This window comes from Lucilia cuprina, chromosome 2, assembly GCF_022045245.1.
Source record: "Lucilia cuprina isolate Lc7/37 chromosome 2, ASM2204524v1, whole genome shotgun sequence".
Taxonomy (NCBI): domain Eukaryota; kingdom Metazoa; phylum Arthropoda; class Insecta; order Diptera; family Calliphoridae; genus Lucilia; species Lucilia cuprina.
Window position 1 is genome coordinate 29,853,338 of NC_060950.1, and position 13,481 is coordinate 29,866,818.

Consider the following 13,481-nt stretch of genomic DNA (forward strand, 5'->3'; position numbering starts at 1 on the left):
AGTTCATTTATAAATATTTGTTTTGAACAAATTAAAAAATTGGAATTAAAATAATATAAAAAATATATATTTAATGCTTTAGGCTGAAGCAAACATTTAAAGATTATTAATTAATCGTAAAATCATTTAATGATTAATTTTGTGTGAGAAATTTTACAAGTTCAGTTAGTCTGTTTAAAATGGTTTCAATACAGTTTGATAGCTTTTATAATGGAAGACCAACCCAGCAAAAACTCTGTAATGTGTTGTACTTCCATAACCACTTACTTGACAATGACTACCTACTTGCCGTCTGCATTACTTTGCATTACTTTGCAGTACTCGAGTAATGACTTTCTTTTAATCTGAAATAAGAATTAATTTATGAAAACCAATATAATAACAAAGCAGAAGCCCCCGGTTCGTATTCTCACTAGCTCGTTTTTATTTTTAAAATCAAAACAACTTACCCAACAATTTCTTTGTAAGCAAAATGCAGTTCTTTGTAAGCGAGAGTAGAAGTTCTTGTCTCCAATGACATCAATGAAGAAGTAGTGAAAAGCATTTTAACACATTACTTTTCAATGTAAGTTTTTCTGGTAATATATAAATATTGACTATTCTATTAATTAATACATGGTCTAGTACACAGACTAGTCTATTGTTTATTCTGTAGACCTGTCTAGTCAAAAGACTAACCAAATGACTAGTTAAAATACTAGTCAACTGTCTGTAGACTAGTCCATAAACTAATATTTTTACTATCATACCGACTAGATCTCAAACTAGTTTATTGACTAGTCCACAGTCTAGCCTATTGACTAAAATATGGAATAGTCCAAAGACTAGCCTATTGACTTACATATGGGCTAGTACCCATGATTTATTGATTAGTATTAGTACTACTGTACAGTCTAGTCTATTGATTGGTATATAGACTGCTCCACTATTGATTAGTCTATTGACTATTCTACTGATTAGTCTATTGACTACTGATCAGTCTATTGTCTAGTCTATGTAAGGTATTGTCTAAGGACTAACAATTTTTCTACTAACTAGTTAGTGGAGTAGTTATTAATTAGTCTTTGAACAAGAATATGGACTAGGTAATTGACTTATCTATTGACTTGGCTATTAACTAGTTTATGTACTAGTCAAAGGTCTAGTCTATGAAACAATCAATAGACAAATCATTAGATTAGTCAATAGACCAGTCCACAGATTGACTAGTATATAGACTTGTCAAGAGACTAGTCTTTTGACTAGTCCACAAACTAGTCAATGAACTGGTCTATTAACTTGTATATGGTCTAGTTTATGAAAGAGTCTATTGACTTTTCTAAAGAGTTGTACGGGCTAATATTGTTTCTTGTAGACCTGTTATTCTATTAACTTGTTTATGGAATAGCACATGTACTAGGCTATTGACTTGTCTTTGAACAATATATTCTTTCGCCTAGTCGAGTCTTTACACTGGTCTATGGACATGTCTTTTGACTATAAACAAGTACATTGAACGAAATAATTATACGAATTAAGAAATTTAAAGAAATATTAAAAAAATCAAAACAATTAATATTAATACACGAGAAAACTGTTTCATATTGCAATGAGTCAAATTAACTCTTTTTTTTAAAGATTATTTCACACAAATTTCAACAAAAATATTCGCTGTCCCCTTTTTCTCATCATCTCAAAATTATTAATTATTAATTTTATAAAAAAATATCATAAACTTTAACATTTTATAACTTTACGCACAGTTGGTGGTCGTTATGCCAGTTTAATATTATTTTATTATATTGAATATTATATTTTCTAGACAATTTTCAAAAAAAAAAAAAAATGCCAATTTTTAAAAAAAAAAAATAAATAAAAATTTAAAAACCCAATAATTATTTATGCTCTATTAAAAAAAAACAGAAATTAAAAATCAAAAAAATAAATTTATTTAAATTTCATATGAAATTTCAAAAAATGCCGTCAAACTCACACGAAAATAGCAATTAAATAATCAAAATATACAAAAATAAAAAAACATGAGTAGGTGTTGCATTATTTTAAGAAAATCTACTCCAAATATTTATTTATATTTAATATGCATATTTGAAACGTAAAGAAAAAAAAGCATTAAATATTTATATAAATAATTTAGTTATTTTGGAAAAAAATACTGTATTTAAAAGTTTCGTTTTATTTTCTATGTAACATATAGACAAAATCAATGAATACTAATGATATTTTAATGAACAATTAATTGTTTGGCCCCCTTAACAATATTGAATCTAGTAATGACAAAACTAATAATGTTGCCTTTAATGATCATTAATGTCTTTTTATATATATTTTGAACTAATAATAGAGTAGAGCAGCAATTTGTAGAGACTACCTGCTGGGAGTATGCATACCATTTTTCCGTTTTGTAATTTTTGGCTTTTTATTCTTCGGAAAATAACAATCAAATATTTATTGATTTTATTTCATATTTATAATGAACAAATAATAATAATGTTTGTTATAAATGTCTATAAACAACTGAACAAAAAAAGTTTTTTTGTTTTCTTTTAAGTTTATTGTAATATTGTTAATAACATATATATGTAAATTAAGTGAAAATTTATTGCAAAGACAATGAGATGGTTGGTTTTGGGTAATATTTTAGTTTTATTAGTTGGGTCTTAAATGTAGTAATTCATTAACCCTTTTAGTGTTGAAAAAAGCTTTAAATCTCTTTTAAATAGCCTAATTAGGGATACTTAAAGCAAACAACTTGAAATCAGTTTTTTACGAACTTTTAAAGACTTACAAACATGAAGTTAGACAGATAAACAGAATAACAACAGACTAACTGATGGATAAACAGAAAGAAAAAACACAGTCAGAAGACATACAGATACATTTAAATATACAGACAGACTGACAGACAGACAGACACACAGACAGACAGACAGACAGACAGACAGACGGACGTACTAGCACACATACAGTCAAAGATTTAAATAGAGAGACAAACAGTCAGACGAACAGGCATATACAGGCATATGCTCATTTAAACTGAGGGAAGGGTACCTGTTGAGACTTATTATACATTGTTTCCTTTATATTTAAAAAATAATTTAATACTAATTTAAACATGTTTTTCTTATTTTTTCAGACTTTTTCGGCTCACCACCCCAAAAACAAACAACAACAAACAATAATGTGTTAGTTTAAGTATTCTAAAGAAAAACTTTTGAAGCTAAATTTTTACTAAATATAACCTAAGTCATCTTAGGTAATTATCTAAAAAAACACAAAAAACATCTAAAAAATAACAACAAAGTTAAAACTCAAAAAAAGCAACGCGTGCCACAACTATGGCACAAAATCGAGCGCACAAAAAGCGCTCAAAGCTTAAAAGCTTTAAGGAAATTAAAAATAGTATTAACGACAGTAGCATTAGCAACGATAACAATACAGAAATGCTACCAACACAACGGTTAGCGGTAACGGTTAAACGCGGCTTAACAAAAGTTTTTACCTCGTCGCCCTCTCTATTTTGTACAACGTCGTTATTGTCGTCGTCTTTGTCGTCGTGTTTACCTTCGTCAGCGTCGTCTTTGGGTCGTTTACTTCTGACCTCTGCATTTATTTTATTAATTATAAATAGTCAATTTGAACAAGTTTTTACTCAAGAGATCTCCAAATCACAACTATCAACATTACATGCCACACAACCACAGCAACAGCATCATAATGGTTTAACAGCAGCCAATGCGGCCCGCATGTTGGCCGGCAGTGGTGGCAATAGTAATAATGACATGTCTTTAGTGTTACCCCATGATACGTATCCTGGTTTTAGTATAAAACGTTTCAAAACTAAACCTGTAGCAAATCTTAATACATCCTCTGAAAGTGGTTTTCCTTTATCATCGTCTCACTCAATGGCCTATCAACAGCATGGTTCATATCATATGTTAGATAATGAATATGCCAAGTATTTTACAGTTTTGGAAGATGGTGTGGTAATGACTACCTCTGATATTTCACCTCTAGTCAATCGTCCGGTAAATTTAGTAGTAGTCGAAGAAACTCCCAATTCTACACAAACTCACAATATCCAATTGTATGTTATGCATCGTAATGATATGTTAAGATTTCCCGGTTCCATGTTAGATGCCTCGGGAGAGGTTAAGGAAAATAAACCGGCTGGCACTAGAGTAAGAGGTGTGCCTTTAATGCAGGCCTTTAGCAATGGCGAATTAACCACGGAGCCCAAAAAGGTAAAATATTCCATAATAGGAGGCAATGAAGATGGAGCATTTGCTCTGCAAAGTCGTCATGCCAAACAGGCAGATGAGAGATCTACTAGTCTTATTATTGATGGTGATGATGAAAGTGGTGTTTGGTTGGTAACCAACCGTCCTTTGGATCGTGAACAAACTGCACATTATGATTTATCGGTGCAGGCTTCCGATCTGGAAGATGTAGACAAGACAGTTTCCAAAATACAAATTACAGTTTTAGATGAAAACGATAATAGACCCATATTTAAGGCTCATGATTATAAATTTGTCATAGCTGGGCAAAAGTCACCCGAGTTGGATACAAACAGTTCTACCACCTGGAAAAGATTTAGTATTGTGGGTAAGGTGGAGGCCACTGATGCTGATGGTGATAAAATTGCCTACCGTTTAAAACAACCCAGTAATACTGTTATTATAGTACCACAAACTGGTGAAATTATGTTAGTGGGTCAACCACCCTCAACCGAACTTTTATTAGATGTAGAGGCTCATGATTTACGTTATCCCAGTTTAGTTAGTTCTCAGCCTGCTAAAGTTTTAATTGAATTTTTGGCTCCAGAACCGGTTTCCTTTATAATGCAACACCTTGAACATGATGCAGTCAATGCACATTCGCATCATCGCGAAAAAAGACGTGTTACGCGTGCCGTACGCCCCACCAAACGTATCGAGTTTACCGAAGCTGATGGTGATACCGAAGGTAAATCGGTATTTCAATTGGAAAAGGAAACTGATAAGGAAACATTTAAGATACGTGATGAAAATCCCTGGGTAACGGTGGAAACAAATGGTGCTGTGCGTGTTAAAAAGAAGTGGGACTATGAAGAATTGGGCCCCGAAAAGACTATTGATTTCTGGGTGATTATCACAAATACGGGTCATAATGGTAAGTGGAAAAAATCTATAATTACATAATTTTAAAGCATAAATTTTGTAAAAACTTAAGCAATTAGTTTTGTCAATTTAATCTCTCACCTTACTTGAATAATTAAACATGGAATTTGACCTTATTAATCCCCACTTTTGTATACGATATAGTCAAATTTATTTGTCCAACATTTTTATCTCCGTTTTAAAGTTATCCTCTTTATAAATACATATACGTTTTTATAATTTAACCACCATGATTTTAATTTATTTAATTAACCATAAATTACAATTCAATATTTATTTAATATTTACTCTTATGCATATGCATTTGATATACTATATACTCCTTTCCGAGCATACATATGTATGTATGGGTTTTAGAATGGCACCAAAAATTACTCGATTTCGTTCTAAATATTTATTGGTAGAAATATGCTTAATTATGATAATTTTGGTGTATGATATAGTTTGAGGTCTGGTCTATGGTTTAATTTATGATCTGTTAATAGTCTGTTGTATGATGTAGTTTATGGTGTGGATTATGGTATGGCTGATGATCTGGTTTATAGTCTTATCTATAGCCTGGTCCATGAGCTGGTCTATGGTTTAATCTCTAATCTAACCTATGGTCTGGTACATATTGTCTAGCACATGGTCTGAACTTGATTTGGATAATTTTGGTGCATGGTATAGTTTGAGGTCTGGTCTATGGTTAAATTTATGATCTGTTTATGTAGATTATGGTCTGGATTATGGTATGGCTTATGATCTGGTTTATAGTCTTATCTATGGCCTGGTTCATGAACTGGTCTATGATTTAGTCTATAATCTAACCTATGGTCAGGTACATATTGTTTAGCACATAGTCTGGTATATGCTTTGGTTTTGTTCTATGATCGAATCTTGTGTGGTGATTAATCTAGTATATGGTCCAAATAATGATCTGGTTTATGGTCTGGCCTATTGACTGGTCTATAGACCGATTTGTGGTCTGGTATACGATTTGGTCTATAATCTGGTTAATAATAGGGACTATGGTCTGGGCTGGTCTATGATGAAGTCTATGATCAGATTTATGGTCTGGTCTACAGTCTGGTCTATGGCCAGGTCTATATTCTGATCTATAGTCTGGTCTATGGTCTGGGCTGGTCTATGGTCTGGTCAATGGTCTGGTCTATGGTCTGCTCTATCTATTATATATGATCTGGTCTATGGTCTATAATCTGGTTTATGAGCTGGTCTATGATGAAGTCTATGATCTGATTTATTGTCTGGTCTTTAATCTGGTATAGGATCTAGACTATGATTCGGCCTATAGTCTTGTTAATGATAAGATCTATGATCTGGTCTATGGCTTGATCAATGATTTGGTGTGGAATATAATCTGATATACTATATATTTTATGCTCTATGTTTTTTTCCATGGGCAAAATAATATTTTATTTAATTGAAAAACATGACTTTTGACCTTCGGAAATCGAACCCTCCTTTTATTTGTACATGTATTTGTGTGCGTGTTAAAACAAATTTTTGGTATAAAGTCTAATTGATTTTTGCATAATTGAAAAAAATGCATACATAAATATAAAATGGTTTACAAAAAAACAAAAATTTGCATACCAAATACATATTCACAAAATATGTATGTGTATGCAAACAATTTGTATCTGATAAATCCCACATCAGTGGTTATGTTTCTTTTCAATAAAATAGTTAAGGCATAATTTAACCCATTATGGAGCGATTGAAAACGAATATAAATTTTATGAATTTATAATGTTGTCAAATAAAACATTTCATTAAAAATATATATACTACGGTATGTGATTTTTAGTCCTTTATCTTATGTAAAAATTTTAGATATGTAGTTCTTTAATTATGGAAGCTTGCCATATATCCTTTTTTTGGACCATTTGAACTATTTTCGGCTTTACTTACTGGTAGGTTAGAACTTTATGTTTTTATTAAGGAAACCAATTATGAAAATACTTATTCTACTATTCCCCTTAAAGTATTAATATTTTTATACTTTCTCTTCTCCTCATTGTTCGTCTGGATTTTTATTATTATAAAATTATATAACTTTATTTTTTAAATAAATTAAAAGTTCATGAAAACAATTTACACTACAATAGAAATAAAATTAATGGAAATTTCTCATATAGAAAAAAATATGAAAAAAACTACCACAATAATAACCTCCAGGGGTTTATGAAAGAACATTTATATGATAAGTTTAAATAAATTTAAAAATATATAAAATAACAAAAATGCGTTAAACTCATTTATTACTCTTTTTTTATAAAATTATGGAAAATTTAAATAAAACAAATAGCAAGGTTTTCTTTAACTTTAAATTAATTATTAAAAGTATTTGATTTTATCATAAAATATCTTAAAAATATACAAAGATAATGATATTTAATATTGTGAATGTCAATAGTTTGGTCTATGATCTGTTTTAAGGCCTGTGGCCTACGCTCTTTTCTTTTGTCTGGTCTGGTCTTAGTTAAATCCATAATCATCTGTGTGGTTTCTTTAAGAGTCCTGTCTATGATCTGATTCATGAATTAGTCTATATAATAGGTCGTCATATACAACTATCTAACTATTTTTCGAATCTCACTTTTCTAAAATATTCAGTATAAATATTCTCCATATATCCTTTTTTGAATATTAAAATATTTAAGTTTCAATCTCTTATCACAGCATGTATAACAATGTTTTTTTTAATATTTATTTCAATTAAATATTCCTTAACATTAGCACCTTGCTAAATATATGCATATATGCGATCCTTATTACATCCTTTTCTTTCAGCTCGACTTTAGGCTTTAAATATTTCATAAAGCAAAAAATTCCATAAAAATATTTCTTTAAATTCTAAATCATTTATTTTTTCTATTTTTCTTCTACTATGATTTTCATATTTTTCCAATTTATACTTAGACATTTTTTCTTAATACAACTTGTAACTGTCACTAGCATAACTTGATGAATATATAGCTGGAAATGGAGTGAGAAAGCAAAATGAAGAGACGAAAATAACATTTGTATGTAAATTTTGTTTTGCCCATGTTGAGATTCAAATGAAATGAAAATGGCAAAAAAAGAAGAAGTCATTTGAAAGCTAATCATCCTGTAGATAGACACAATAATAATTGCCCTGGTCCTTATTCAAATCAGTTGTTTGTTTTTTTTTGCATTTCTTTTTTGCTATGTTGCTTTTGTGATCATAACGTAGTGCCGCAGTAAAAAAAACAGAAACACATAATTTTATTGTAGTCCTGTGAATGCAAATGTTTAGTTCTTCTGTCATTTATTTATTTTTATTTTTTATTGTTTTTCAAGTGTGACATATGAGCATCATCATGCTTTATCCTTTATGTAAATATATGTACTTCTTGTTGTTGGTTTTGTACCAGGAATGTGCTGGATGCATGTATCAGTATTCATGTATGAATTTTACTATTTAATTTTTATAGGAAGCCATTATAAGCAAATGTTACAACATTATCATCTACATCGTCATCATTTTTGCAAAATTTGTACATATAATACTGCAGTAGTTGTCTGCCACGTACAGCATATGTACATAGACATGATGCATGAATAAACATTAAATGTGTGTAATCATTTAATTGAATACGAATATGTTAAATTTTCTAACTGTTTTAGATTATACAGACCGACAACATTTGAAAAAAGTCGAAACATTGGCACCACGTTTTTAAAGGATTGTGCATCACTGACTCCGAATCTGACCTCTACATCTAGGATTTAAGATATCGCGTCCTGAAATTTGAGATAATGATATTTCTGAAACGTTTAAACAGTGCAAAGACGGTTTTATATGTAAAAGGTTGTATGACATCTGATCTAAATATCTGATATGTTGTCTTTGATATATCGTTACCTAAAGCTTTATATAAAGGCCTGTGTTATTGAAAGATTAAGACTTAAATAGGACCTTTTTAAATTTTCCACAGTTTTTTTTTTAATTTTAATAAACATTCTGCTTTAAAAAAACGGATGTAAAAGGTCAAAGTTCAAAAAAAGGTCTGTACATTTGTGGCGATAAATTTCTATGTAACAGAATAACTCCTAGACATTTTAGTACAACTGTGTTCAAAAAATCTTTTTCTCTATCAACGAAAGAAAATATAAAGGTCAAAGGTCAGAGCTGTTCCCTTTTTTGGCCCAACATATTAAGTTTTTTCTCAATTAAACAATTCAATTTCTTAAAATGGTGTTGCAAAGTTCAAAAGGTTACAGAAGGTAATTTACTTTTGTTTGTACTTAAATAAAAGGATGAACTATAAGAATGACAGCAAATGGTAAAAAAGATATATTTGTCAATTAAGCAGAGTGACTTGTAAACCCTTCAATAAATTCACAGCTGAAATTGCTAAGGTCAAAGGTCACAAAAAGCAATATATTCATATTTTACTCTAACTTGTAAACCCTTCAATAAATTCACAGCTGAAATTGTTAAGGTCAAAGGTCACAAAAAGCAATATATTCATATTTTACTCTAACGAAGCAAATTGTTAAAATATCTCTATGACAACATAACGTAATATTTGTTCTTTATAATTTATAATATTTTTTGGTATGTTATAGCTGCATAGAAGAATTATCTCCTTTAGAACTCTGTCTGCAGCTTAATAAAGTCACTACTTTGTAATATATGTATTTACACTCCAGTGTGTGTATATCTATGGAGTAGCTAAAAATCCCAGACAGTAAAGAGTAATAGTCATAGCAGTAGTACTAGTAGCATTTGTACTTTTATGTCCAGTTATTTTAATTTTTGTTGTTTTTGACAGACAAGTTCATGACATTAAAAACATTTTTGTGTCATTTTTATTTAAGTTAAAATGTTAAATTGTGTTGATGTTAAAAAATGTTTTGTTATTGCTGCTACTACTACTTCCCCTTACATTCTTTGTACTACTAGAATTTTAATGTTTTCCCTTTTTTTTTGCCCTGACACTCTTAAACCCCCTTTAGCCATTCACTGAAATCCAAGTCAGTTTTCGGTTTATTTATTTATTTCTACTGTTTATTTATGTTGTACCATGTGAATTAATAATTGCTTCTTCATGAATTCTCTCCCCCTTGGTATTGTTTTAGTGCTTAAACTGATTTTCTCTCACCACTCTGCCACATTGCCAGCACATGCGCTAAAACATAACTGACTCCCTCATATGTCGTTAGTGTATAGTATTTGGGTGTCTTGCGTTTTTTTTTTTTCAAGATTTGTTTTAATAAATGCCGCACATTAAAAAAAACACACAACAAAGAAAAAATATTAATTGCTTGTTGTTGTTCCTTCCTTTATATATTTCTAAAGACATTTGCTGGCATTTGTTTTAAAATCATCTTTATTTTTTCATGTTGCACATTATTAGTTTAACAATTAAACAAATACTTATGTCTGTCCCTCCTTCACTTTGCATACATACTTATAAACATACATATAGTATATTAATAATATTCTGTATTTACCCCTTTTGTTATTCTTAATGTTCGGGGTCCCATCTTTGCTCAATTTGTCAAAACATTCTTTAGATCTTAAGAAAGTTTAATGTGCATTTTCGTTTTTTTATGTTTAATTGTTGTTAATTAAAATATTTCTTATATTTATAATCAATTTCTCTTAATAAAGAAGAATTTGCAAAAAAAAAATCTACATTGGGTGCAATGACCATGATAGACAATTGTTATTGGTTGAAACATTATTTAGGAACTCGAATTCTCGAATCGTATTAATCGAAAGGAATAAGTTCTAAATTATAAGGAGCCCGTTATAAAATGTAATAGTTTTGCATTGCAGATATAACCGAACGGTTACATGATGGAGTAGTTAATATGTTTTTCTGTCTATCATGAAATCTTGGTTGTTTTTTTGTATAATGATTACGTCATACGAATCTATTGCATTCGGTAAAGGTTCCCAGCATTACATTACATTATTTTAACACAGTAATGACACTTAAGGCAAATACTTAATGCGCTCGCTTACAATTAGGGAATTAGGTAAGTGCTTACACCAGTGGTCTGCAAATCGAGAGTTGGGAATGTACGAGAATACGTCCATTGCGTTTATTATTAACTTTCAGAAACAAAAAATGTTCGTTCAAGTATAAAACAAAGCCAATGCCAAAAAATAAGTACTTACATAGTATATTATTGCTAGACTCATTTTAAGTAATGTACACGGTATGTAGTAGTTGTTGAAAAATAAGTTGTTGAATAATTACAAATCATTACGATGTTTTTGCCGAATATAGTCTAACCAAATTTCAAGTACTCTCACTTTTGGTTTCTAAAAATGCAACAGGGATTTTTTAACGTTAGTATAATGAATCCAGTAAAACATGGTTGTAAGCAGCACTCCGGACATGCAAAGACATCTATCATTTTCAGAAATCTTTTCATTAATGAATTAACAGTTATTTCTTTTTTTTTTGGTCAAGAGAGTTTACTGAGTCTATGACCTAAATTCTGGAGAGTTTTATCGATTAGACTTCCTTGGTAGAAGATTGCCATAATTTAATACGACTTAAGAGCTTTAGATTCTTTGCAGCATGACACCAAATCGGTGCTGTTCAATTCCAAATAAATAATATTAGATGTGTGTGTAAATGTGGTCATAGTACCAAAGACAGGATTTTGACGGCAAATACCAAGTCCATATTCTTCGAATGCAGATTTTGTATGACAAACCTGATGGAATTTAGGCGTTGAAGCTAACATACTGCGTGGCATATAATTTGTTATAACATGACAATCAATGGGTTTTGGCTTAATTCCATCTTTTTTTTTAGAAATTTATAAATATTTTTATTCATCATTGCTAAAGGTGAAGTGATCTTTAAATATCAATTTAATTAGTGCTTTTATTTCAATAATTGATTTAATTGATATTTAATGAATTTTTAAATAAGCATTTATTTCTTTTGATTAATATATTAAATAAAATTAAAGATTTGTTTTAATAAATATTTAATTTTACCATTAATGAATTAATAATATGGTTTTGATTATTTATTTATTTAAAAAACGACATTATGTTTACAAATTTTATAATTGATACAATAAAATTTATGATTAAAACTATTTTTTTATTTATTCTATATGTATTGAAAAACTCTACATAATATTGTGGCAAATATAAGAACTGATTGTTATGATATATCACTTAATAGTTTTCTAGCATAGAATTTCTTAAAAAAAAATACTTATAAAAAACTTAACCCTCATTTGTTAAACAAACTAAAATGAAAATATACCACTAAAAGAAATTCACCACAGGAAAACTAAAAATTCTCTCAACAAACTTAAAACTATTTCACTGCAAACTAAAAGAAACTCTTTAAAATATAACAAACAGAAGAGCTGTTTCACAGCACCAAACGTTTCTAATAGGAAATTATAAAACAAGGATAAACAAGTTAAGGGCTGCAAAAGAATAAAGAGAATGCAGGAAAAACAGATGATTTTTGTAGAAAATAAAGTAATATTATAAAAAAAGAGAAAATTAAATATAAAAGGAGAGAAAACCTCAGAGAATATTAGAGAGCATTTAAAAGGTAGGCAAATTAAAAAGAGTGTTTTTAAAATTTTTAAAAAGGAAACACAAATTGATAGAATTTTGCTTAAAAACAAATTGTGGAAAAAGGGAAATCCTGTATGCTTTTTATTTACACACATACATAGGTAGTTTTTCACTTTTTTCAGAAAAAGCAAAACAAAAGTAAAATGCTAAAATGTTTTAAAGGGAAAATAACTGTTAGAGAAAAATTGTTTTTTTTTTTTTTTTGGAGTATAAATTTGACATGCAAACAAATATTTTTTTGCGTTCGTTTACACTTTTTATGATTTAAAAGAACAAAAAATTGCTATGTTGTAGAGCAAAAAAGAAATGTACTTTTTAGAAAAAACTTAGTTTTTTTCAGTAATTTCTTCATACAGAAAACAATTCCCAGAGAGAATTGTTAGAATTGCGTAGAAAATATGTAACATGTTACATTATCCTGCAGTAATAATGAAAGGACATGAAAGCAGAAAAAGTTTTTTTTTGTATTTGTCATTTCTTTTCGTTACTTAGTGTGTTGGAATGCAAAAACAAGCACATGTAGTTTTAAATTACTATACCCTAGTGAAAATGTTATTGATATGCACATGTGTTCAACCATTTAAACTGCCTTGCAGTTTTTTTACGAAGTAAGGTATCACTTTTGGATATATTTAGAATAGCTAGAGGAATGCAAATTACTTAAACGCTAAAAGGAGTCTTTAGTTAGCAAGTTAGTTAGTTAGATAGATAGATAGATAGAT

The 13,481-nt window shown here is 29.4% G+C and overlaps 1 protein-coding gene across 5 annotated transcripts in view; it reads left to right on the forward strand.

The window, feature by feature from the left end:
* LOC111682318 (neural-cadherin-like) overlaps window positions 1-13,481 on the forward strand; it is a 138,853-nt gene that overhangs the window by 81,936 nt on the left and 43,436 nt on the right. For all 5 annotated transcript variants that reach the window (XM_046956549.1, XM_046956550.1, XM_046956546.1 and 2 more), the window contains one exon: window positions 3,134-5,151. In XM_046956549.1, the coding sequence (XP_046812505.1) occupies window positions 3,336-5,151 (1,816 nt within the window). In that variant the 5' untranslated portion in view covers window positions 3,134-3,335. The remainder of the gene's footprint in view (window positions 1-3,133; window positions 5,152-13,481) is intronic.